Source organism: Podarcis cretensis, assembly GCF_951804945.1.
Source record: "Podarcis cretensis genome assembly, chromosome: 15".
NCBI classification, from domain to species: domain Eukaryota; kingdom Metazoa; phylum Chordata; class Lepidosauria; order Squamata; family Lacertidae; genus Podarcis; species Podarcis cretensis.
Window position 1 is genome coordinate 21534174 of NC_137185.1, and position 27710 is coordinate 21561883.

General features: G+C 44.4%; 1 protein-coding gene across 5 annotated transcripts; it reads right to left on the reverse strand.

The window, feature by feature from the left end:
• On the reverse strand, positions 1 to 25318 carry LOC307203580 (uncharacterized protein). 5 transcript variants are annotated; one of them, XR_013833303.1, is made up of 8 exons: positions 24229 to 25318; positions 23625 to 23703; positions 23121 to 23158; positions 22855 to 22971; positions 22565 to 22644; positions 22340 to 22417; positions 20774 to 20925; positions 16685 to 17299 (listed from the first exon to the last, which is right to left on the reverse strand). XR_013833303.1 is itself a non-coding variant. In XM_079954458.1 (7 exons), the coding sequence occupies exons 1-7, from the start codon at positions 24328 to 24330 to the stop codon at positions 797 to 799; spliced, it is 540 nt and encodes a 179-aa protein (XP_079810584.1). In that variant the 5' UTR covers positions 24331 to 25318; the 3' UTR covers positions 1 to 796. The 5 variants fall into 5 exon arrangements, 3 of the variants coding, with proteins under 3 accessions (XP_079810584.1, XP_079810585.1, XP_079810586.1); XR_013833304.1 differs by lacking the exon at positions 16685 to 17299 and adding an exon at positions 17588 to 17876; XM_079954458.1 differs by lacking the exons at positions 16685 to 17299; positions 20774 to 20925 and adding an exon at positions 1 to 842.
• Between the last annotated feature and the right edge of the window lie 2392 nt (positions 25319 to 27710).

Below are 27710 nucleotides of genomic sequence, written 5' to 3' on the forward strand. Positions count from 1 at the left end.
TTTGACCCACCTCAATCCCTTTATTTCAGTGTGGGAGAACAGCTAAACCGAGGGTTGTCTTAGTGCAGCCCTCACAGATCTGGTGTTCTCCAAAAGTTTTGGACTCCAACTCCTATCAGTTGACATCTGAAGCATACCAGTATGGCAAAGGCTGGCTTAGCATGCCATCTGAACTCACAGGTAAGCCCTCTTCTCCTTAAGCACAAACTATAGCCCAGAACAAGCTAGTGACCTTCTCTCTGGGATGCTACACTTTAGAGCATTCCCACTGAACCTTAGCATTACATGCGAGTGCAGTACCACAGTTATCCCCAGCTCTGTTTTTCAAAGTCATGCAGGAACTGCACTCACAACAATTGCACTCATGAAAGGTCTGTGCTGAGATCAGGATAAATTAAAGCATCACAAGGAACTAGTTGCACAAGATCTGTCACATTGCCCAAACATTCATAGCAGACTGTATTCAGTGCAGAGTTTTTTGGCCCCACAATTTTTTTATTTTCTAGCATTCTACTGAGAGCCAAACAGATTCCAAATACAAAGACTAAGGTAGAATTTCTATAGCAACTGCTTCATGAGCTGTGAAGTGGAATGAGGCAGGGTAGCGGAGGAAAGAGAGTATTTTCCTGACTCAGCAGAGCAACAACAGCCAAACTTCTTCTTTCTTACTCGGCAAAATGGATGTCTAGCCACAGACTTTAATCTGCCTTCTCACCCAGAATGTTATGCAGAGCTAAATGGCTGTTGCTTAGAAACCCATGACATCACTAGCACTCTTGACAACGGCGCTCTCCCTCTATTTACAAAGCTGGTTGCTGTTCAGATCAAACAAGTCATTTGTCCTGTTGGGATATAAGGTGAAGAGGTGGCATGGGAAGTTGGCGGCCTTGATTTGAGTCAGCAGAGCAAAATGATGGCATGAAGGAACAAAAGAGACAGAGAGACACACAGAGATATATGTTTCTCCACAATCCATTTTGTGCCTTTTGGTAGCTAGGCCAGGGATGGGGAATCTGTGACCCTCCAGATGTTGAACTACAACTCCCATAATCCCTGAAAATTGACCATGCTGGCTGGGGTTGACGGACATTGGAGTTCATCAACATCTGGAGGACAGGAACAAAGCCTCCATCCCTAGCTTAGACCTATAAGCAGCTGAGGTTCAAGGTTTCACAGAACATACACCAGGACTGGGGAAACCTTGGTCCTCCAGATTTTATTTTATTTTATTTTATTTTACTGCTGGACTACAAATCTCACAATCCCTGACCATTGGCCATGCTGGCTGGGGCTGATGAAATAGGGAGTCCAACAAAGTCTGGAGGTCATCAGGTTTCCATGCCCTAATATAAACTGTGACCCTGTTAGGTCTATTGAAAAGAAAGAATAGGGGTCAGAACAAGGAAAGTTGTTTTATTCTCTGCCCTGTATTCATCACAGACAGCACTGTTTCTGCTCCACTGCAGTTCATCTTCTGCCAAAAAACCTCTGCCATTCATCTTACTGTCCCCTGTGAAATCACATAACTTGCACAATTTATGCAATGAATTATATGAATTAATTATGTAATTAATTACGTATATCACATTGCCATCACATTATTCCACCGCATTAATTTCAATGCAAAGGAAATGCAAGGCAAATGGAGAAAAACATAATTATTATGTGTTGTTTGTGGACCGAAAGCAACAGCAACAGCAAATACTAATCATATTTACTGAACTGATTTCTGTTCTTGTCATGGGATAAATAAACAAACATTGTTTCCATCAGAATTCTCTTGCATCCCTAGTCACAACTGCAATTGCTAGGCCACTCTGGTGGATGCTGATGACTATTTCACTACACATTTACTGCCCCCAAAGTGTGGGAAAATGTCCCTTCTTGCTTGGAAGGGTGATAGAGAACCCATACAGGTAATCATTTTTGCACACATTTGCCCCGGATGTATGGTAAAGCTCTTTAGGCAGATGTCTTATTAAAAAAAATCAACACTTGGCAGAATAGTACATGGAGCCTGCACAGGTTACTGTTTTGACACATAGTTTGCCATGCAGCTGCACCTGCCATGTGTTTTTTTTAAAAAAATAAAAGCCACTTGGCAGTGTGATACAGGCAACTGAGCTCACCTGCAGAGCCCAGGAATGTCTGAGCTCATAGGATTTCTGTGAGCTCCGACAACCCACTTTCCAAGCTGTTACATGTACAACCAGTGGGACTGGAAAGGCAGAAGTCAAGGAGGCCAACAGCAGGTACCACCAGAGTCCATGACAGGTTGGAGAAAGGGCAATGTTGAGTGGAGCCAACAAACCCTGGTTTTGTCCCCATCCTTCTCCCTGCTGATTTATGTGGGAACAACAGTAAGATTAAGGAGAAAGAAGCTGACAGCCAGGGCCAACCCCTAATCGAGTTGTACAGAAGAAGGCAGGTGAGAGCTGGCTGAAGGCAGTCGTAGGTTGTTGGGCCAGCTCCCCATTTGCCCTAATGAACCACATGATAAATTGCTATTTGGCAAATCACCATCTGCATCCACCTACCAGTTTGCCCATCGATGAAACAGGGTGAGTGTTTTCTTCTCCCTCTCACTAAGAGGAAGAGCTGTGATGCTTAACTAAAGGGCTCAGAGACCTTCAGATGAAAGGGATTTTGATCAAAGGCAGAAAATGGCTGAGCAGCACTCTGCAGACCTCGCAGCTCAGAGCTTTCAGGTACCTACCACCTTCAAATCTAAATTGTTGTTTGTAGCAAGACTATCATCTTGCTATCAGTTTACCAGATAATATTAGAACAAAAGCTCTTTTATAGATCCTTCATTTCCCTTTTGTGTGATCTGGACAGATTTAGATCCAGTTATTAAGATGGCTTTCACTCTCTTTTCTTAAAAATATGTGTGCATGCCCATTTTTTTCTCATTATATGCAAATGTAATTATGGCCACAGAATATTATGGGAATATGTATTTTTGGCTCCAGGTCCCTGCAGTAAATTTCAGGCACATGAACTTGGAGTTTGAGCCTGGAATTCAAACAGGAGCTCCTGTTCTGTTTATGACCAGGAGAGGATCCTAGGTCATATGCTTGGCCTAGCCAGTCCAGAAGCATCACATGCCCACCAATCATATGGCCAGAGAAAGAATAAGACTCTCCACCAATTTGTGTTTAGTTTGGGACTGTAAAAGTTGGATTGTAAAATTGCTGTTTTTTTTGTTTAAAGGTTAAAAGTGTTAAGGGGACATTTTGCACAGGAAGGTCTGTACAGGAGGGTCAATAGTCCAGCTAGGGAAAATAGCAATCTATTTTATTTCTGTCTGAGAAGGGGAGTAAAAATACTGTATATAAGCTGAGTTGGAAAATAGGGTATTTAGCTGCAGAATTAAATATATCAGCAGCTTGTGAAGTCACAAATTTGAAGTTAGTGTGGGATAGAGGAGTTGGTTTTGTTGGTTTGCTGGTTTCCTTCCCTCACATGGTACAGGCTACAGTCTATGCCATCGCAGAGGCCAATGCAGACACCCTTCTGTTCTGTGTTTGAAGAGGATTTTGACGGGTTTAGATATAAATGCTGCCATCAGATTGTTGTCCTAGGTCCAGCAATTGGAAGATATCACTCTAATCTTTCCTAGCTACACAAGTTATCTCTTTCTCAGCTCATTTCAAAAGTCCTAGCATTAACCTTGAAAGCTCATAATAGTCTAAGATCGAAATACTTCAAGAACTGCATTCTCCCACGTGATTCTGTTCATATTGTAATACTGGTTTCAAAGGCCTTGCTCTGTCCCATTATCTTGTGAGGAAAAACAAGTAGCAGAAATCTGGCCTTTTCACTGGTGACACCAAAACTCTCAAATGCTTTCTCTATAAAGATCTACCAGGCTTCTTCTCTGTTCATTTTTCAATGTGCACTTTTAATGACTAGTGACCTGCTGCTTTTAAAGTTTGGTTTGATGTTAACTTTGTCATCTTATTGCTGCTGTTTCATGATATTAAATGTTGTTCTGCCATTTTATTGTGTTTTTAATTGTATTGTTTCTTTAAGAATTTTAGGATGTCTTTGTAGCAGAAAAGATGGAACAACAACAACAAGATATATGGAAGAAGGCAGACCTGAAATAAGGAAGCAGAAGATCAGTGTGCTGTAGCCATTCCTGGAATATGGCATTTCATCCAAGGAGGGAAAAATAAAATGTTTGACTTCTTTCCCATTTTAAAAAAATAAAAAATTTAGTAACAGAATTGCCCTGTCGGGGTGACAAGATCTAGCCTAGCCATGTGCAGTAGTTTTCTTTAAGGAAGATCATTCAAAACATTGATACCCCCACTTGCCATCTCAGGTGATAAAGTCCAGCAACAGATGCATCACAGAAGCCTGCAGATTGCGTAGCTTGGCTACGAGATCCAGTGATGAATGAGGTGTATGAATAGTTATGAGCATCTGTGTGATAGATGCAGGGAGCTGATTAAACCATATTTAGTTTGTCATGTTAAATAATTGGCCAATTCCCTGAGCCTGGAGTATGAGCAGATTTGTGTGGTCCATAAATCAAGGGAAAGCAAATAAATAAAACTCACAAGAGAGGTAGTAATAATAATAACAGACACAATTTACATTTCCCCCCATACAGTATCTCCTTACAAAGGGTTACCTTTATATCAGCCTGGCTGGCACAGCCACAGTTGGCTTGAAGTGACACAAACTGTATCCGATGAGCCCTTTGTCTTTCATACAAATTTTGTCTTTCATGCAAATTTTGAGTGCTCAGTCAAAATATCTAAATGTGCAATGCATGCAGCCATATGCTAGAGGGGAAAGGAAATACCCTCACATCTCTAGCTCATTTAATGTGCTGAGAGAGTGAAGAAGGAAAAAACCCTCTTCAAGTCAACCTCAGTTCCTCATTCCAGACAATTCCAATACATCCATGCTGCGTAGCAGGGAGTATCTCTATATGGCATAAGTAGGGAAGATGACGATGATTTATATACCACTTTTCAGCCCAGAGGCCCCCCAGATGGTGAACCACATGCTAAAGCAGAATACAATAAAATGCCATAAATCAATACAAACAAAACAGCAAAACCACAGCATTGGAGGATTAGAGAAAAACTGCTCCAAGCTGTATGGAGAAAGAGTGCTTTGAGCAACCCAATTCATTCATCTTAAATTTCAACTGAACCATTCCATGCCTCTTGATGTGCAGATCAAAGTTCAGTTCTTCGGAGTTTGCACTTCTCCAAATTTTGCAATGAAGTCCTCAGCCCGATCCTTGTCTTCGGGGCCATTTTGTTGTTTAGTCATTTAGTTGTGTCTGACTCTTCGTGACCCCCTGGACCAGAGCACGCCACGCACTCCTGTCTTCCACTGCCTCCCGCAGTTTGGTCAAACTCATGCTGGTAGCTTTGAGAACACTGTCCAACCATCTCGTCCTCTGCCCTTCTCCTAGTGCCTTCAATCTTTCCCCAGGGAGTCAATCTTTTCCAGGGAGTCTTCTCTTCTCATGAGGTGGCAAAGTATTGGAGCCTCAGCTTCAGAATCTGTCCTTTCAGTGAGCACTCAGGGCTGATTTCCTTAAGAATGGAGAGGTGTGATATTCTTGCAGTCCATGGGACTCTCAAGAGTCTCTTCCAGCACCATAATTCAAAAGCATCAATTCTTCGGCAATCAGCCTTCTTTATGGTCCAGCTCTCACTTCCATACATCACTACTGGGAAAACCATAGCTTTAACTATACAGACCTTTGTTGGCAAGGTGATGTCTCTGCTTTGGCAATACCTATATTGAGAGAGCCAGTGTGGTGTAGTGGTTAAGAGTGGTGGACTCGTAATCTGGTGAACCGGGTTCGATTTCCTGCTCCTCCACATGCAGCTGCTGGGTGACCTTGGGCTAGTCACACTTCTCTGAAGTCTCTCAGCCTCACTCACCTCACAGAGTGTTTGTTGTGGGGGAGGAAGGGAAAAGGAGATTGTTAGCCGCTTTGAGACTCCTTAGGGTAGTGATAAAGTGGGGTATCAAATCCAAACTACTACTACTACTACTCTTCTTCTTCTTCTTCTTCTTCTTCTACTACTACTACTATTCTTCTTCTTCTTCTTCTTCTTCTTCTTCTTCTTCTTCTTCTTCTTCTTCTTCTTCTATAAACATGCCCTAATACAGAATGCCTTTTGTATCAAGTACCTTCCCAGCCCAGTCTACGTTTTGATTTTGTTAATTTGCATTACTTATTTTGCAGTTCCTCGCTGTTGTTATATTTTCATAAATAGAAGCTTTCTTCCATAACTCTGTGTCTGAGTCTTTCTGAGTGTTTTATGGCAACTTTGCATATACTGTAATTACTGAAACTTTTTAAAAATGAAAATGCCCAAGTGACTGGGACATCACTGCCCCAATGCTGATGCTTTCATTTTTTTACGTGCTTTTAGCTGTGACAACAAGAGAAAGGCTTTTGACTGAGGGTATCTCACCACCCAGAGCCAGTCAGCCCATGAGATAGACTGAAGCAGCCACCTTGGATGCTGGAATCCCATGGGGTGGCACCTCCATGGGCACCCCAATGACCCCGCCACTTCCGCTGGGGTTGCATGGAGATGCCCTCCAGTGAGAATTTACTAGAAGCTGCTGCCACACAACCTCAATAAGTGAGACTTCTGCGGGGGGGGGGGGACAACTACCTGGCTTGCCTCAGGCACTAAAATGGGACAAGCTGCCCCTGTCCACACCCTGCATGACAACAGGCTAATGAAATGCTGCCCAGAGCAAGAAGGAGTGAAGAGGAGATTACGACTGATAAGACATCGATGCCAAAGCAAGTGGCGAATACAAATTGTCTTTTAGGGGAGGGCCAGTGGCAGCAATGGGCAGGTTGTTTGGAATTGGGAGTGACTGGTATGTGCTGAATCCTTGCCTGAGTCACACAGAAGGTTACAGAGGTGTGTCTTTCCCATTCAATCTGCTAATTACTCATTAAGCACTACAGAAGTAACCCTCATGACACCTTCATCTGCATACAAATTAAATTGTCCAGATTCATTATCCTTGCTCTGCCTCAGCTGAACGGGGACCCAGTCCTTTGTGGAGAGCTATTCCAATACGGATTATATAAAATGCTATGAGGTTCAGAGGGCAAACCCATTGTTATCTCGGCTCTGTAAGAACCTTCCCTGCCCACTTGCATTGTGTCAGAGCTTTGTACAGAATGGAAGGGGGGTATTTTAGGGCATTTGGGTGAATGGGAGGGACAGAAAAATTATGTAAGATTGGTTGAGGGTGCCCACCTCAGTTACTGACCCTTGTGTGAACTGGTTTGAGGGACTGGTTCCCCCCCTCTCCCTTCTATAAATTTTGGAAAGGTGTCTGTCTGCTCCATATGCATTCAAACACGTCTTAAGGATCATCACCAGATATAGCATAGCAATTCCCAAAATCAGGCAAGTTTTGGTCTATGTTTGGATACCATTGGATTCCATGTTGAGTTAAGATGGCAGGCTGAACCTTTCCAAACTGCACTGGCAGGATTGTACATTGCACTTTACTTAATAGCATGAGAATGGAAATTAAGAAATAAAAAACTTGTGTGCTTTTTCATTTATAAATCTCAATATGTTTTGGTTTCTTAGCACCCCCAAGCAGCACTGAGTACAGTCTGCTAGAGCTTTTATAATGAAAGTAAGACTCAGTCACAGGATGCTCAGTAGGACAACTTCTGAGGTGCTTGAGAAACAGAGCCACTGAAACTCTTGAGAGCATCACTGTGTGATCTCATTACTGAAGCACTATGGGCAGCCCATGGAAGACACATTTTTTCCCCTGCACAGTGTCCTGGTAATGATTCTACATCAGGGGCAGATAAGGTGGTACCCTACAGGTGTTGTTGCGCTCCAAATTCCATCATCACCGATTAAGCAAACACTCAAAGGGGGGAGATAGCATGGCTGTTAGCAATGGTGGAGCAAGCCAATCAGGTGCCTGGGGTGGCATGTGTGCCCTGTGCCCAGGGGCGGGGCCAGCCACCTATGGGGGCGGGGCCAGCCAACTGCAGGGAGGGGCGAGCTGGAGCAGGACACTCCATGGGGCCTCCAAGGAGTCTGCCGGCCTCCTCCCACTCAGCTGCCCTACAGCTGAGGTGGAGGCGGCGGGCGGACTGTTTGGGGCAGGGCAGAGCCTGCAGGAACCTAAGCCACCACGTCACTCCCAGGAGAGATGCGTGGTTCGGGTGCGCTGCAGGACCTGCGGTGGGTGCTGCCCAGCATTTTGTCACCCCCTTCAGTGGTGACACCTGGGGCAGACTGCCCTCGCTGCACTCCCCTTCCTCCACCCCTGGCTATTAGGCCCTCCTTTCTTAATGGCAGTTGGGACACTGTCCTCTTTCACAAGTCCACTCCAACTTTCCCCCTTCATCCTCTCCCCCCCCACACACCAAAAATCCAGTCAAAATGTCAGATTTCTGTAATGGAAGTAAATATGGTGAAATCAAGTACAGTGGTACCTTAGGTTACATATGCTTCAGGTTACAGACTCCGCTAACCCAGACATAGTACCTCGGGTTAAGAACTTTGCTTCAGGATGAGAACAGAAATCGCGCAGCAGCGGTGCGGCAGCAGCAGCGGGAGGCCCCATAAGCTAAAGTGGTGCTTCAGGTTAAGAACAGTTTCAGGTTAAGAATGGACTTCCGGAACGAATTAAGTTCTTAACCTGAAGTACTACTGTACTCTATACCTTGGTTTAAAAAAACACACCAAAATAACTCCACTCTGTACATCCTTCTATCCTTTTCTCTGTCTCTCTATCTAGTAAAAAATAAAGGCAGTCCAAAAACAACATCGAAATGAATCTGGACAATTTAATTATCATGCAGATGAACATGTCTTGAGAATTATGTTTGCAATTCTTAATGCATAATTAGCCATTTTAACAACAGAGGCTCCGTCCACAACCCCCTGAACAGCTGAGGTGAGCTCATGGCAGCTCCAGCCACTCTCAATTCTCATGTACACAGGCATATTTGCTTAATTTTCACAATATGTTCTGATTGTAGCAGCAGAAGGCTGTGGTGTGGTTGTGCATGCACACAGAATTTAAGCTTTGTTGTGTCTATGATTGGGAAAGTGAAGAATGTCTCAGCAGGAGAAAACTGGAGACTTTTTGATTCTGGATAAATCACTTTAAACTCAAGTTGCACCTGTTCCTCCCAAAGGCTTATCTTCTTAAGAATATCAGGCCACATCTGCACTATATATTAAAATACCACTTTAAACAGTCATGACTTCAACCAAAGAATCTTGTGAAATTTAGTTTCTTAAGGGTGCTGGGAAGAGGGATTGACTGTTAAAGCACTGGTATTTAGAGATGAGTGGAATGGGGTGTGTGTCTAACACCTCCCAACCCCCTTAACAAAGTACATACAGTTCCCAGGATTACTTGGGAGAGTTTATGGCTGTTTAAAGTGGTATTAAAGGTAAAGGTAAAGGTACCCCTGCCCGTACGGGCCAGTCGTGTCCGACTCTAGGGTTGTGCGCTCATCTCACTTAAGAGGCCGGGAGCCAGCGCTGTCCAAGGACACTTCCGGGTCACGTGATGAAGCTGCAGCTGGCGAGCCAACACCAGTGCCGCACACGGAAACGCCATTTACATTCCCGCTATAAAGCAGTACCTATTCATCTACTTGCACTTAGGGGGGCTTTCAAACTGCTAGGTGGGCAGGAGCTGGGACCGAACGACGGGAGCTCACCCCGCCGCGGGGATTCGAACTACCGACCATAGGATCGGCAAGTCCTAGGCACTGAGGTTTTACCCACAGCGCCACCTGCGTCCCCGAAGTGGTATTATAATGCCTTAAATGTATAGTGCAGATTGGGCCTGTGTGTATGTGAGTGTGTACATGCTTCTCTGGTGTACATTTAGGTAAATGTATATATATGAACACTCAGGTACTATGCTGTGCCTAACTTGCTATTTCATGAATACACAGACACAGACACACACACACACACAGAGAGAGAGAGAGAGAGAGAGAGGCAGTAGGTAGGTAGGTAGACAGAGTGCTTTTTTCTAAAAAAATGTTTAGGGCTATTCTCATTTTGACTCAAGAAAATCACCATTTTATAGTTCAAATCAGGGAAAAATAAATATAGTAAATGGACAAAAGTACAAAGATTCACAAAATGTTTAGGGGTATATGTACCCCTGCGTCCCCCCAGAAAAAAGCACTGGATAGATTAGATAGATAGATAGATAGATGATCAATAGAACACACACACACACACATTCTTCATTGAAGGCAAAATAAGACATGGAGAAAAAAACAATTGTTATACACTCATGTAAAAAAAGAAGAAAGAAGAAAGGGGGGACTTACAAAATTGTTATTATTAGTGTGTGTGTGTTTTCTGGGGGGACGTGGGGGAATGCATACCCCTAAACATTTTGTGAATCTAAGTTTGGCCTCATTGAGAGGCAGTATTTCAATATGAGTAGGAAAATGAGGGTACCCCTAAACATACATACATATATATATATATATATATATATTAGAAAAAAGCACTGGTTAATGTATTTATCCTAAACTTTCCTAAATCTGTCTAATTGTCTTTTAAAACTTTAGAGGATTTGGTTGCAACGTTTGAGGCTTTCTAGGATAGTAAAAAACTTTTGTAAGGTGGAACACATGATAGAAGTACATTCAGTAATGCATGGTGTGAAGAAAGGGAATAGAGAGCCCCCCCCCCTTCTTAATATTAGAACTTGGAGTCTTCCAGTGAAACTGAATGATAAATGATTTAGGATGGACTTCCAGGTTAGCGCCATCAGCAATGACGGAATTCCTTTGATCCAGAGGAACCCGCTCCGCGAAAATCGGGTCTTGCCGCTGCGGCGAAGGCGGAGACCCTTTAAAAATCCCAGGCGGAGGAAGCCTGGGAACATGGGATTCGGCTGACACCAGGAGTGCCCCCCCTACACGCAAGGAAACCCCTTTTTCGGGGACCTGAAGCGACATGGGGTGAGCGGCGCGGTGTTTTGAATCGACCGCTATTTTTATGGAGTGAAGCTGCACAGCCGTTGCCGGAGAGCGCTGACTTTTTCCTGGGGACAATTAGACTCTAAACAAGTACCCGTGAGTCGAATGAAAGTTGGGCTAAGAAACAATTTAATTTGGCACTCAGCAGGAAGGTTCTAAACAGGAAGTCCACCTTCCGCTTTTGTAAATAGTCTGAAGCAAAAATCGTGCAAGCCAAAGTCTGGAAAGTTGTACATAAAGGTTTTTAATTCCTCCTGTTTTGATCATCTAAACACCTCTTGGAAGCAGGAGTAAAGAGGGGAAATTTGACTGTTCAAGCCTGCAGGAGAGAGAGTAAAGAAAGATAAATTTCCACCGTCTCAAACCTGGGAACGGAGTGTCAGAGACGGAGATTTTTGGTGAAGTTCATTGACTGTGAATGGAACATCTTTTGACAGTTAGTTGAAGAAGAGAAACAAATTGATTCCAATGTTGCCTTTTGCATTTAAAAGAAACAAAAAATCCAAAAAATGAAAGTAATTTTTCTTTGTTGGATCTGCTTTTAAAAGATGGATACAAATAGAAATTGCCTCCTCTAGAGGGAGCTTGTTAAATTGTTGCTGGAGTCGTTCTGGGGATTTTACAGCTGTGGAGATTAGGATCATGGGACCAGACTGTGACCTTGAACAAAAATGTGTTTGGAAGAAGTTTTGGTGCTTGCTTTTTGCAAGATAAGCGCTTTGTTGGAGCAGATGCATGAGAAGATGGATTTGATGACTGTTGCAGTCAGAAACTTTGGACAAACAGTGAATATGTATACAGAAACCATCCAGGAGCCAACTCAGGAATCTGTTTTGATAGAGCAAGTGCAAACGCAGAAGATAATGGAGGAGGCTGCTGTTGAACCTCAAGTAACACAAATGGAGAGGCCAGAGGCCCTACAGGAGCATAAGTTATTGTTGTTGAAGGCTGAATTCGAAGTGGGCCGGGGGGGGGGCTGGAGTTGTGGGGCCCCTTAAGTTTGGAGGGACTTTGAAACATGCTTTTAAATATTTTCTGGACTACACTGTTGACTGTGGGGAATGGGACTGTGGGGAATGGGCCGATCTGCTGAGGAGAGATGGAGATATTTTTGAGTTGAAACATCCCCGAGACCTACTCCTCAATGAGAAAGGAAAGAAATTAAGAAACAGATCTACAAAAGACAAGGTAAAGTGCAAGTACAAACAAGAAGAAGACCTGCAGAAGGGACATGGAAAAGACTTAAGAGCCTCGGATATAAGATTACCAGGTTGATGGACTAGATGGAATGGACAGTAAGGACTGACATAACCCGAGACCAGGAAGAAGAGACGCTGGAGGAAGATTGGAAGAAAACTTTTAAAAATTTATTTTGGGAATTAGTGTAAAATTAATGAGTATTAGGAAAAATGTTGGAATGAAAATATTTGGCTTTAGCAGAAATGTTATAAGGAATTATGTATAAATAAATATTAAGTTTTAAATCTTAAGGTATTTTTGGGAAGATAAGGTTAAAATAAACTAAGGTAAACTGAATGACAGAATATAGTGAAAGATGGAAAGGATTTGCTGAGTTAATTAATAGGTTAGACTGTTAAGACAAACTATTTTTAAAAAATTGAGAAGGATGGAAAGAATTTGCTGAAATAAATAACTAAACTAGAATACAAAAAGGGAGGTGTGAGGAGGTCGATGAAACAAGTTAATGAAAGATAAAGATATGGAATATTGTGTTTTTATTGTTATTGTTGTATTGATTTTTATGTGTGTGGTTTTTTTTCCTTTTTTCCCTCTTTTAAGTATTGTTATATATGCTTTGAAAATTTTCTTTTGTTGTTGTTGCTTTCTTCTTTTTTCTTTCTCTGTAATTTTTGAAACTTCCAATAAATAACATTTTTTTAAAAAAAGATAAATGATTTAGGATGGAGAAAAGAATTCACATAGTAGCATGTGGTTAAACTGTGGCATTTGTCCCCACAAAGTACAGTAATGGCCACCAACTCGAATGGCTTTCAAGGGAGATTAGTCAAATTTGTGGAGAATAAGAATAGCTGTGCTATATCAGGAGAAAGGCCCGTCTGGTCCAGAATCCTGTTCTCACAGTGGCTAACTGGATGCCTATGAGAAATCCATAAGCAGGACAACAAGCAGTTTCCAGCAATTGGAAAAGGCTGGAGATACTATCTCTTGTCTCTGTCTTTGTCTCATTGACCTGATTCAGAGGGCTGTTCTTATATTCTTAGGCAGATAGTCTATTTGTAAACTATATCAGGCAATATCTGGAAAGTATTTGACATCACATTTTGCAGAAGGAAATTTGGAGGCGAGCATTTGTTTCAGATGTAAAAGGATAGCTCTTTGCAATCTATAACACTTCAACAAGGAAGAGGGGAGGAGGGTTTCCAGCCCCTCTTTCTAATTTTCCCACAGGAGCCACCCACTTGAACTATGTTTATTACCAAAGGCCTCTTCTCATTTTAGCTGGCTCTTTCAATATCAGCTTGTTTAGAAGGTGATTGGAAGAAAACAGGAAGCTGCCATCTTTAAAAGTATTTGGCAAAATTTCCATTCACCTGGCCCATTTGATCTTAAGTCCCCTGGGAATTTGGTGAACGTCCCTTTATGTTCCTTTGGTTGCATGTTAAGAGGCAAGGAGAAAAGGGAAGCAGATGAGCTTGCAAAATAAGCCCTCCTCCCATTAATAGTCATCAGAATCTTCCTCAGGAAAAGGAAAGAAAAACATTGATCTTATGTCTGCTGACTTTAATGAGAATGCCCTGCACAGGATGGCAGCTGTTCTGTCAATTAATGGGACTGTAAACAAATGCATCATTTGTTTATTTATTTATTCTGTTTACATCAATTTTCTTTGTTTTAGGTGAGGTAACTGTTCTTGGATCTCCAGCCGGCTTCTCTCCTCTCACTTTCTGGGCTGGTTCTGACTGGCTGCAAAACACATTTGTTTCCCCCTCCTGAGTTTCTGGGATTGTTTTCCATGAAGAGTATTGTGACAGAATGTCAGGGCCAGCTCTGTCATGAGCCAAGCTGAGGCACTTGCCTCAGGCTGCAAGATCAGTAAGGTAAAGGTAAAGGGACCCCTGACAATTAGATCCAGTTGTGGCCGACTCTGGGGTTGTGGCACTCATCTCGCTTTATTGGCTGAGGGAGCCGGCGTACAGCTTCCGGGTCATGTGGCCAGCATGACTAAGCCGCTTCTGGCGAACCAGAGCAGCGTAAGGAACACTGTTTACCTTCCCACTGGAGTGGTACCTATTTATCTACTTGCACTTTGACGTGCTTTCGACATGCTAGGTTGGCAGGAGCAGGGACCGAGCAACGGGAGTTCACCCCATCGCGGGGATTCGAACCACAACCTTCTGATCAGCAAGCCCTAGGCTCTGTGGTTTAACCCACAGCGCCTCTCTCTCTCTCTCTCTTTCTGTGCCCGAGTCCTCTCCAGGATTTCAAAACAAATGTGCTCCTTTGAAAGCCGCTAGGGAGTAGGTAAAAGGGTCCATTTAGGGGTTTGTCTTTTAAGTTTCTCAGTTTTTTCCTCAATATCAAATTCAGATTTCCACATCTGCTTGCAATTTGTTTATTTATTTGTTTATTTTGAAAAAGCCTCCAAGGGACATTTTTCTATCTCTTGTGGGAATGCCCTCAGGTCTCAGTATTCTGGTCCTAAGTTTATCAAGAAATATAATCTGTTCAAGCTTCTGCACAACTGTTATTATTGAATATGTGGACAGATCCTATGAAAGCTTGTCCAGCTTTGCAAAATGTACATGGACAGTTCCCCCGGACAGTTCAGTAGGCTAGTGCTTAATAAATGGTCCTGGGCCTGTCTTGCACACAGAATCCCAAAAATGCTGGTTCCCTCTAAGCAGTCAGTGAGCACACTTTCTCCCCCTTTCATATTTCAACATTCAATTCCAACACATCCATGCAGATCAAATTTAAGAGGCTGAGATTTTGTTGTTGTTGTTCCACTGTGGTTAGTTTAGGTGGGAGGAAATTATGGGATGGAGACGACAGTTTTGATCAAATTACAATGGTTTTTCAATATATGGAGTGTGGTATTACATCGCAGAAGGGCCCCAGGGGAGAGGGTGGGGAAGAGCAATCTCTTTTCCCCATGACTAGGTAATTTCATACACATCAGCTCAATAAAAATCAACCGAGAGGACCTGGAACATCTATTCATCTATTAGGCATTATAGGGCTGCAGATACACTCCCCTGTGAACAAGGAACCTTGCAGTCTTTCATAAACATAATATTGATTTTGTTATTTATACCCCACCCATCTGGCTGGGTTGCCCCAGCCGCTCTTTGATTTTGCCCCAGTAGAAAAGGGATAGGATCATGTCCAAAAGGTGGGTTAAGAGAAATAGATAGAGAAATGTTTTTCTGCATCTCTCATAAGTCTAGAACTGAAGCTGAATGTTGAAAGATTCAGGCCAGATAAAATAAAGCATTTCTTCGCACAATGCAGAGTTAAGCTATAGAACTCACTCCAACAGGAGGCAGTAACAGCCTTCTTCCAGCAACTCCTGCTGGTGCCAAATGTATTGCTCTGCTTTCCCTTGGACCACTTTAGCGAGGCTGAGAGCGGGGTTTTTATTGTCTGGGAAGCTGATGACCTACAAACACACTGCCCAGGCTTGCACCCTGAGGAGGTCAAGCTGTTGCTACTAATGCAACAGTTTGACTTCACCCTCAGAGGTTCAGCCCCTTGCCTCTCAAGACAGACAGATGTCAACATATGCCAGGCATCTTTTGGGTCCTTCATTCCCCTGTCTTTGAAGAGCCTGGAACCTCGAACATGTTAGCTGGTAGGGCCCAGAAAACCCGCCCACTATAATTGCACTTTGTTAATTGTATTCTGTGTTGAGAGCCTAAAGGTAAAGGACCCCTGACAATGAAGTCCAGTCGCAAACGACTCTGGGGTTGCAGTGCTCATCTCACTTTACTGGCTGAGGGAGCCGGCGTTTTGTCCACACACATTTTTTCTGGGTCATGTGGCCAGCATGACTAAGCCACTTCTGGCAAAACCAGAGCAGCGCACGAAACACTGTTTACCTTCCCGCCGGAGTGGTACCTATTTATCTACTTGCACTTGATGTGCTTTTGAACTGCTAGGTTGGCAGGAGCAGATTTACAAAGACTGATATACAGTACCACACACAGTCAATAAATAAATCTCTAAGAAGTATGTGTTTCTAAACAAAAAACAAAAAAAAACCTCAAAGTGGTTTTTCTGTTTTTGTGCTATTATATTGTTGCTTTTATGCTGTATTTTTGCATGCTTCTTAGAGGTTTTAAATATGAAGCAGTTTAGACTTGCTTTGAAATAAATAAATAGGCAACATGAATACACCTGCATGTGCAAACAATAGCCGGCTTCTGGGCACGTGCCATCTCCGATGGCTGTGAGACACATATGAAAAAGATGGTTGACACAGAGTCCCTTTGGTACCCAAATTGATTTGAAGCTCCTTTGGAGGAATTCATTTGTCTGTGCTGCAGGAAATATGCTGTGAGTTGATATACCTTTCTGCTGAAGTGCCAGGAGGCTTTGACTAGATAATAGGATATGCTTGTCCTTCCAGACGTCATTGGATTGTAGAGTATTCTGCCAGGGGAAGCAGTTGGGACAAACACATGCTGTAAATGATTTTGAAGCAAAGGTGGGGATTTATTTAACTTTGGGCAGAGTCGGGCAGCACATTTGCCAGAAAAGAAGCAATATGAACACCACCCAAAGGTCACTGGTGAATTCACGGCACCCTGGGGTTATCGTCATTAAAATTATGGTGCATCCATATCTGAGATCTTCATCGGTTGCCTTGATTTCACAAGCTGAAAGTGCATTATCTGGGATAAATTGCAGAATCTGTTGATTATTTGGTTTGGAGGAAATGACAAAGTGGTGCAGGAGGCAAATGTAGAGAAGCCTGTTGTAGGTTGGATATAGTTCTGTTTATTTTATAATAAGGTCTAAGGGGAGCTAAGCTGGTGCTGTTTATATACTCCAAGGATGTGGAAGGGGGGGGGGACTAGTTTAATGTAGATTTTTCTGGCTTCCACTGTGTTCATTCTTTGTAATTCCATTATTAGTAAATGTAAAGGAATCATTCTGAATAAATCTAAACAAAGAGGAATATTGCTGTACATATTCTAACACTGAAGGGATTAAGGGATTGATCCGCATCCTGGCTAGGGAAGAACAAAAACCGCTCCTTCAATTTTATAAATACTGATTGCTGACAATTCTTTCTTCTTGCATATACTGGCAATACATATTTGGGACAAAGTGGATATAAATAATTATCATGGGGGTACTTTTATTGACAGCTGATACCTTTTTCCTATTATACAAAACAGTGGCGTAGCGTGGGGGGTGCAGGGGGGCCGGCCGCACTGGGGGTTAGGGTTAAGGGGCGCAAATCCACGGGTTAAGGGGCGCAAATCCACGGGTTAGGGGGTGCAAATTACTTGCCTTGCCCCGGGTTAGGGGGCGCAAATTACTTGCCTTGCCCCAGGTGCTGACAACCCACGCTACGCCGCTGATACAAAAGCACAGACAGCGGGATAAATTAATTTGGATCTGGATCCTTCTTGCAGTTCCAGCTTTGTTGTTCAATAACCTGCAGAATTAAGTGACTGCTGCCTATCCCACAATTCATTTATGATATTTACACACATACTCCATAATCAAGACACAAATCTGCAGGTGGGCAGGAGTCTTTCCCCAACCGTAGCTGGAGACATTGGGGATTGAACCTGGGACCTTTTGCATGCAAGGTAGACTCTGTCACTAATCTATGGCCCTTCCTCATAGGTAGGGGGAGTAAATGGATCAGCAACTGTAGAAAAATAAGGAAGACAGAGTCTAGGAATCGACAAATTTCAGTTTTGGTTTTTATCCATTTCCCCCTTTTCCAGTCTTAAGTTCATTTCTGCATCAGTTTGCAATTAAAAAACAAGGTCTTCATGAAAATTCACTAGCATTTGAGTGTATCTACATATTTATATATGCACTTTTGCAAAGCAACATCCCCTCATTTATTGCATTTTTGTGCAGTTTTTTGTATGTTGTTTTCACCAATATATGTATCTTTCTACATTTTTTGGCTGCAGAGCTTCCTCTCAAAATTTCGATATATGCAAATTTCAAAGGATGGCTGCATTTTGGTTTGGGTATCATTTCAGGACATGTTTTCATAGAACTGTAGAGTTGGATGGGACCTTGATTTAGAGGTAATGATAGGGCTAGCAATAATAATAATGACAAATGGTAGCCCATTAGCCAGATGTGCATAGAGAAAATTAATAGTTGCAAGTCTGACTCCTGGGTGGCTGAAGGGGATGCCTTTCTCAAGAGGGGTCTGGAGATATGCAACTGCTTCCAAAGGGGCAGTGGGGAGATTGGGTGAATTACAGCTTTTTGGGACAAGCAGCATCTTTTGGAGTCTGGGGAATGGCAATATGCTCGATGAGTCACTGGGTTATTATTGGCTCTTGGAAGGAAGGTGTTAACGGTAGCATCCAGTCAACTCATTTGTGAGGCAGCCTGCTTCCTTCCAAACTCTGCTAATTAGACCTTTTGGGATTTGAGAATTCAGAGGCATTGGGGGGTTGTTTGTGTTTGTATTTTATGAGCCGTCTGCAAACCAGCCCCCTCCCCTCCATCCATTCCACGGATTCAATTGGTTCTGTCAAATACTCTCTTTAAGCATGCTCTATACACACGGGTAAATGTAAGGTATGAACTGGTAACACACAGGTAGGGCCAATGTGAGCCAGACCTTTAAAAAAAGGATCAGAAATTTGCAAGCAACCTCAGTACAGCACACATGGGTTTTCCCCTTGTTTCTTGTGAGGTGGACTAAGGTTGAGATATGGTGACAGGCATTAGGTGGCCAGCCAGGAATTTTAATCTGAGTCTCCTCAGTTCAAACAAGAATATAATAAGAGCCCTGATGGATCAGTGCAATGGCCCATTCCATCCAGCATACTGTTCTCACAGTGGCCAACCAGATACCCATAGGAAGCCTGCAAGGCACAGGAGCACTTATCCCATTTATGATTTCTAGCAACTAGTCTTTCAACATGCAGTCTCACTGGAAGGCCCCATCAATGGATTGAAGTACCAGTTCCTAGCTGCTGCAAATTTAGCTCTCTGTCTAGCTCACCACACTGCCTGACCATTGACCCATCATCCAATAGTGTCGTGTGGGAAAAAAATATATGAAAACCAAGCAGAGGGGGGAATTGAATTCCCTGCTTGGAGAAATTGGCCCACTAAAACCCCGAGGAAGGGCTGTAGCTCAGTGCTAGAGCATCTGTCTTGAATGCAGAAGGTTCCAGGTTCACTTCCTGGCATCGCCAGGTAGGGCTGGAAGGGAATACTGCTTGGGAACATGGCAAGCCTCTGCCTCTCTATGTAAACAGTACGGCTCAAGATGGACCAGTGGTCTGATTCAGTCATAGGTGCCAAGTGTGGGGGCTTTTGGGTGCTTCAGCCCCCACAACACATTCCCCATGAAGGGACAGGGCACCCACAATTTTTTGCAGCGGTGCAGTGCATGCTTCAGGGTGTGTGTGTGCCTGACATCAGCATGCCCAGCAGGGGAGCATATGCTCCTGCTGAGCAGACCCCCAAGGGAGCCCACTGCTCCCAGTCCAGCCAGCCACACTGCCCAGTTGAGGAGAGGTGCGGCCAACTCTAGGAGGCCCTGGAGTGGCTCCGTGCACTACCACCAACCACTGGCAGAGGAAGGTGGGTGCTGTGGGTGCGGTCCGCCCCAGGTGCCCTCCCTGAGGGAGGTGACATTGCTGTGCTGCCCCCCGCATGCGGCACCCCCCGGGACGCTCACCCTGCCCCCACGGGCCATTAGCCCCGCCCCCGGGTGCATGCCACTCTGGGTGCTAGAGCACCTAGCTCCGCCTCTGCCACCACATGCCTCCTTATCTTCTGGAGGCCCAACGAAGTCCATCCAACAAGGCCCAACAAGGCCCAACAAGGCTGTGGGAAGGCCTAACGAGGTCTGCTGCAACCACAGGAAGGCCCAATCGGGCCTTCCTGCAGCCGCAATGGGCCTTGTCGTGCCTTCTCGCCCTAATGAGTCTCCTCCTGCCGTGTGACATCACACTTGCACCACCTGTGTGATGTCACAGGCCTTCACAGGGCACCCACAAAGTGGGGCAGGACCCGGCACCTATGGATTCAATAGAAGGCACCTTCTTCTGCTTCCCATAAAAAATACACTTCCTAAGGAGAAGGGTATGCTGCAACATTTTGTTGCAACTTCCCCTTGCCATGGCGACTATAGCCATGATACAGAAACAACTCCACCTTGAGCAAACTTGTAATAAATAGCGGGAGAACCCACAGCAGCTACTGGACTAAGGGCTCAACCACACATCTGTTTGCCCCATTTTCCCCTAGGGAAATCCACGTTTTCGAGCTGAATCGGAACAAATGGCAATTGGATCTTCCATGGATTGCTGTTTGTTCCAGTTTTGTTCTAAAGAGTGGGTTTTCTGGTTGAAAGTGGTGGGGCAGTTGCTTGGACTTGTGCTTTCTAGACACCATTCAAGCAGATGTGTGGATGAGTCCTAAGTAACTGTGCATTTCTGAGCTGCAGCCTAGGAAGCCCTGGTTTGTTCCTTGTCCCTTCTACCATGTTTGTTGGGTCACCCTGCTGACATTGACTTGCTAAGTTGTTTTTCCCCAGGATGATGCAGCTGCACAAGTCACCTGCATGCTCTCCTATCTCCATTGAGTTTACAGTTTGTCTTCAAACTAATATATAGCTCAGAGGATTTCCTCTTCTTTTTGATTCTCTCAAAGATAGAACATCAGTTCTGGATGAATCCAAGCATGACCAGTTTCAGCCTGAAATACAATTTCTCCAAGGAGAAGCGGATAAACAACATAAGTGGAAGTTTGGAAAGGAAGCTGCCACTCAGTGTTGCAACGCACAACTGGAAAAGCAGGAAGTGGCCCAGAAAATGCAGGCACCTCTCCCCACCCTCCGATGCCAGATTTGACATAATATCATTGCCACACTTAATGCAGACAAAAACAACTTTGTATTGGAAAGGAATAGAGTTAACCGAAGCATAATGAACTGCCTTCTATAATAAGGACCGAAACTCCACGCGAAAACATCTGTTTTGCATTCAGAAGGTCCCAGGTTCAATCCCCAGCATCTCCAGGTAGGGCTGGAAATGTTCCCCATCTGAAATTCTGAAGAGCTGCTGCCTATGCTCCTAAGTAAAGACTAAGAAGAATAGCAAAGCATAAGGTTTCACAGACTGGAGCCCACTATATATGATTCATAAAGCATTGTCACTATGTAAATATGGAGATAGAGCAAGGGTGAAGGACATATGGACCTCCAGATGCTTTTGGACTCAAATTCCCATCATCCCTGATCATTGGACATGCTGGCTGGGGCTGATGGGAGTTGGAGTCCCACAACATCTGGATTGCTACATGTTCCCCATGCCTAGTGCAGAAAAATGAATGTAAACAGGTTAGATGGAAAAGGCAAAAGCTTCAATGTTTACCGAAGAAACAAACGGCCCATTCCGAGCAGTAGGTGTGAACTGTGAATGAACTGCCATGAATAGTTACAGCGCATATTTTGCATACATTTAAACTTGAATGTAATTGTCGGTGTTCTTTTTGCATCTGATCTGCAAAAAACAGCAGCAGGACCAGATTGCCATCATACGGGGCCTCACTAAGGAGGCCCCACAGCAAGCGCTGGAGATGCCCCTTGAGCTGCTGTGGGTGATGCCCATTTTCATCCCAGTGGGTCCTCGGAGTGGGAGGAGGGAAAAGAGAAGAGATTTTGAGGGCGTGTAATGTGTGGGACGTGGGTGGCACTGTGGTCTAGACCACTGAGTCTCTTGGGCTTGCTGATCAGAAGGTCAACGGTTTGAATAACCACAGTGGGGTGAGCTCCCATTGCTTGGTCCCAGCTCCTGCAAACCTAGCAGTTTGAAAGCATCCCAAAAAATGCAAGTAGATAAATAGGTACTGCTCTGGTGGGAAGCTAAACAGCATTTCCCTGCGCTGCTCTGATTTCGGTGTTCCATTGCACCAGAAGAGGCTTAGTCATGCTGGCCGCATGACCTGGAAAAACTGTCTGCGGACAAACGCCGGCTCCCTCAGCCTGTAAAGCGAGATGAGCGCAGCAACCCAAGAGTCATCTGTGACTTGACTTAACTGTCAGGGGTCCTTTACCTTTACCTTTTTAATATGTGAAGGAGAAAGGAAGAGCCACATAAAGGGAACTCAAGACTAGTAACTTACCTCCTGGTCCTGTTCATTGTCTTCATCTGCAACTGCCTGAAAGGTAGAATGCAGGATGGTTCTGCGAGCTTCATGAAGCTGGAGGAGGGGAGTGTTACACTCTGCCTCCTCCGAGTCTCCCTTGCCCCATTCTCCCTCCTCCCACCACTATTACCCACACTGAGCTTATCTCAGGGCTCTGCCCTACCACCACAACCCCCATCCATTAAAAGAAACACAATTCACCTCAACTGAAAGAAGGCTTCAAGGGCCAAGGCAAGGATCCCAGGGCGGTCCTCAAACTGGTCCAGGTGCCCCAGGATGTCCTGAAAGAGAGCAGAGGAGAAAAGTCAGATTGCTCTGCGGGCATCAGGACAGCTCCAACCCCAAACTCCAGGCTTTGCTTTCCGCAGAAATGGAAAACTCCATGCCCTATGCCTGCACGGTTCTCCTCTCAGGCAGTCCCACAACACATTCCTCAAATCCCATCCCTGGTCCTCCCACTGTAAGGGTAACTTACACAACTTTTCACTGACCAGAAATCCTTCAGCGGCCAGATGTTCTGGCAGCTCAATGGTTTTGAAGCCCTTCTGTGCTGCCTCCATACAAGTCCCTATCATCTGGACCAAGAAGAGCTTTTCAAGGTCCAATGGCTGAAATGGCAAAAGTCAGGCTGTTAGTTCATAGTGAGGTGAGGGCTTCTCCACTTCAGAGACTGCAGAATTGGGGGCAAAGGCCACAGTCAGTGGGCAGAGGCTCTGAGGGATCCTGTCCCTACTCTTTTGTTTTCCCCAGTACTAACCTCAGGCTCTCGCAAAGCCTTGAAGAGCTGTGGCACAACTGCAACAAGAGAAGGACATGGGGACAGGTTAGTTCTTCCCTTAGCAGTTTCCAAGATTATTCCAAGAATCTTCTCCTTGATTTCCCTGCTTCTACACTCCTACTACAGGGGAGGCACACCCCAGACCTTGGGGGCCAATCTTGGCCTGCAGCCCCCAGAATGTGGCTCACAAGAGAATGTGGCCCTCTATTTGACAACTGTCCCCCAGCCCTGTCCTATCTGCCTTCTGTTTCCACTAGAAATGCTTCCTTTCCTCTCTCAGTCAATAGCATCTTCATCAGACCCCACAAAACTGGCTGGCCACTGGAGTGGGTTACCAGATGAGCCTTGGGTCAGATCCAGCAGTCTGGCTCTTTTGATTTTATTTTTTTACTAGCTTCCCCTCCCCCACAAATCCTATACCCTGAGCTACCACCCTACCCTATTCCTTCCCTTCCAAAAATGGGGGGGGGCCCTCTTGCTCACCTGGTGCCACAGGCTGTTCCTGGCGCTGGAGCGGGGCCACTTTGTTGCTCCTTTTTAGTGTCCAAAATTTCTCAGTCGCCTGAGCGTAGAACAGATGATGCAGAACAGAAATACGTTTAGCCTAATAGAGACCTGCCAGCACATCCCTACCAATTCCTTCCATCTTTCTGCAGTTGAACGAACTGTAGGACTTCTTAACAGCTGCAAAGAGGCAGCCAAGAGCATTCAGGGCTTGCAGAGAAAGGTATTAACTCCTGCCATTCCAGGACTGAGAGAGCCTGGCTATCATAGTTCATGCCCTGGTTGCTTCAAGACTGGATTACTGTCATGCACTGTATTAAAAATTAAAACAAGTAAAATTAAATTAAAACAAATGAAATCAAATAAATCAAATAAAAGTCAAAATGAGAAAATCAAAATAAGAAAATCAAAATAAGAAAATCAAAATCCAAAGCCTCTCCTAAATCTCCTTCTGCCATCCGCATCCACACCTCTATCTCTCCTGATCTCTCCTCACTAACCCACAGGGGACACCTGTAGTTGGTGGCTTTTAAGGGAGAAGCAAGAGATGTCACAAAGGAGGGCAAGTCATTACCATGGCAACCTTGACCCTGGGCCAATCTTGCCCCTCCTGATGTTTCTTCAGAACTTTGAAGCACCTGCTGTTATGTCTGCAGCTTTGCTGAATCTTCTCTTTGGAGTTCATGTTTTTATATCAGATCATTCTTCATTCAGCCACATTTCCAAAGGGAGACAATCCCAATATCCCTTTAAATGCAGTAAAAGACTCCCAAGTCTAGGGGGTGTCCACAGCACAGGATTAGACAATCTGCTTTGCATGCAACATCATCCTCATCCTCATAGATAATCCTGGACAAGATCTGCAGGTGGGGCCTTTTCTCTTTGGAATGACCCTTCCCAGCTGTTACAGCCTGAAGAGTGCTATCTCTATGGCCATCTCCAAAAGCAACTTATACATAGCCCAGTGGTGCATCTAATGTAGAACTGAATTACTGAGTTTTGTAGAGACAGCACTTTTAGCATCAGCATTCAAATGTCTATCCTCCTGATTGATATTCCAGGGAATGGACTTGCACCTGTGTCCTGCTTGTCCCCTGTAACCTTGAGTTGTCTGGTCTCTTAGCAATCTGTAACAGAGTTCCCATTCAGGTCTCAAACAGCTTTCGGTCACCACCTTCCCCATAAAAACAAAAGAGGGGAGAAACCTGCATGAGGGCAATGAAAGCAATTAGAGGTCTCCTGGATGGAGGGATTTCCATAACAGGACAGATTTAAAAAAGATTAGGACAATTTAGTCTGGAGCGGAGATGAGAGCGTTGAAGATGGCAGTGAGTAAGAAAAGGTCAGGCTGGGCACTTCTGTTTATCCTCTCCTGTATTTCAAGGACAAAGGAGAGGCTGGTAGAAACCTAAGTAGGTTACATAAAGAAGCAGGCTTCTCTGCTATCCATAGCTATGCAGGCACCAAAATATAGATATCCTTGGAAATTCACTCTTCTCCGAATTCTGTGATGCAGTCCTCGAACTCCAAAATGTGTTGGGGAAAATTGTATGCAAGAATGTGGGCATTAGGGGAAACTGCATACCAAAATGTGCATATTAAGAGCTACGTGTATTAAATTTTATTTTATTTATTTATATTTATATTATATATATTAGAATGCTAGTGAATTTTCAAGAATACTTTTTTTAAGGCAAACTGATGTGGGAATGTGGTGAACTGAGCTCAAGACTTAAAAAATGAATAGAAACTGGCATTGTGTTAGGAGATTAGAAATAAAGAGCAAAGACACAGATTTGGGGGTAAACCAAGGCCCCTCTATTACTGTATTTGCCCGAATATAAGGTGCACCTTTAAAATTGGAGGGGGGAGATAAAAAAAGAAGAAATACCTGAATATAAGGCACACCCTTCCTTGCTGCTCCTGGCTGCATACTGAGTGGGGGGCACACTGCGTTGCTGGCAGCCTTTCCCCTTCCTCACTCTTGGGGGAGAGGACAGGGGGACTACACATGGGGCGGGCGCTACTTTGCCGTGCTCCTGGCGCTGTTTGCCCTGCGCTCCTGGCTGCATACCGTAAGGTCACGAATATAAGCCACACTTTTCACAGTCGGAATTTAGGGGGAAAGTGAGGCTTATATTCAGGCCAATATGGTAACTACAACTAAGGACCTAAGAAACGCACGTCTCAAGAGCTTGTACAAACATTTAAACTGCTTAAGGGAAATTGGACCATGTGTGCAAACATCTCAACTCTCTCTCAGACTCCTAAGCCTGTAATGCAGGGGTGAGCCTACCCTGCAGGGAGGCCCTAACCCGCAGGGCCAAGATTTCGCCAAAAGCACAACATCGTCCGATTCACGCCAAAGCAGTGCCAAACGCTGGTACTAGAGCCCCTGCAACGTTTGGCAGTCAAAACCCCACGTTTCACAGCATCCCACAAAATGAGCCCTCAGCGCCCTAACCCGTGGGGGTCAAGAGTTTGCCAAAAGCCCAACGTTGTCCAATTCACTCCAAAGTGGCACCAAACACAGGGATAAGGGCCCCTGTAATGTTTGGTGGTCAAAACTCCATGTTTCATGGCACCCCACAAAATGAGCCATGCTAGTCTTAATCCCAGCTCTTGCTGCACCCAGGGGTGTAGGAAGGGGGGTGCGGGGGGTGTGGCCTATCCTGGGTGTCATCCCTGAAGGGGTGAAACATCCCTTCCTCTTCTCTGCCTCTCTTTCAGTCCAATTGCCAGGAATCTCTCCCCCCCCCATCTACTTTTCATTTTAAAAAATATCTTCTGTGTAAGATCTGGTTTAGCTCTCTCTCTCTCTGTCTCTCTCTGGTTTGGCCATCATGAATGACTTTCTCAGAATTGCCAGCTACAAGAATACTAGTATGCATTTTTTGTTAAAATCACCATCATCATCAAAATCCAAAATGTACTACATCTCCTGCCACCAAGGTTCACCTACGCATTCACAAACTCTGAAGTATATAGGATTCTCAAAATAAACTCTCAAAAATTCATTATAAGGAATCATCTTATTGTTTTCATGGTTTGAGACAGCAGTGCAAATGCTTTGCTTTGGGATAAAATCCACTTCGGAAAGGCAGCACATAGATGAAGTTTTCAAAAAGCCTCCCCACCCACACCTAGGGACTAATTTTCACAAGAGGCTGAAGTCCCTTTCTCTGCTTCCTCTTCCTCCAACTCCCATTCATCTGCCCCATTGCTCCATCTGCTAATTGCTTGGAGACCCTTCTCAGAGACAAAGAGTTCCTGTTCCTGAAGATGCAAATCAAATCCCAATTCTCCTTGGGCAGATCTCTTGACGCTGCACATGAATATACATCTGCATGTTTGTTTGACTGGGTTCTTTTTTGTTTGTTTGGCTGGGGAAACGCTGGAGGAGCTGGAAGTGCCTTGCCATTGCAACCTCTCCAGGAAGCTGAGAGGCACACACAGCTGCTCTTCTTCTCCTCCTCCGTGCACAGTGCTACACTGCCAATTAGCAAGGTTCTCCTCTCAAGTCAAACAATAGGAAGAGGCTGTCATGACACCAAAGGAAAGCCTGCATAAGGGTGGGTTTAGCACCCACTTGAACCCATGGCACTCTGATTGCAGGAAGTGAAGCTGAGATCATGGAAGGATGAGATGCAGCCTCTTTGAAGAAATTGCTTCCTTTTATCTGGAGATACGGATATGCCTTATAATTTGGAAGGGGATGAAATACATCAATGCAGATGTATTTCAGCTGATGTAAATATTTTACTCAGAGCCTTGTACCTAGAGGTCCTGGTAGAATTTCTCAGCAAGGCTAGGTTAGTCAAGTCACTTAAAATAATGTTGATGCAGTCCAGTGAGAAAAGAAATTCTGATAATTCTTTAGTGGGGAAACTGAATGCAGTGTATAATTTGAGGAGAAAGGAACAGAGAAATTTTGTCTTACTTCTGGTCTTGCACATAGCATGGAAACAAACAACTAACTATATGGAAGAAAACTCTCTCAGACCTACGCAGCCAATCAGTGAGGATCATGCCACTGTGACTGGTTGCTGAGCAACACCTCCACAC

Excerpts from the sequence above, each read along its gene's own strand:
- LOC307203580 (XM_079954458.1), bottom strand. The coding sequence starts at position 24,330 with ATGAACTCCAAAGAGAAGATTCAGCAAAGCTGCAGACATAACAGCAGG. Across the intron at positions 23,159-23,624 it reads GGAACAGCCTGTGGCACCAG|TTGTGCCACAGCTCTTCAAG; the intron begins GTGAGCAAGAGG and ends CTCTTGTTGCAG. Across the intron at positions 22,418-22,564 it reads GAAGCCTTCTTTCAGTTGAG|CTTCATGAAGCTCGCAGAAC; the intron begins GTGAATTGTGTT and ends CCCCTCCTCCAG.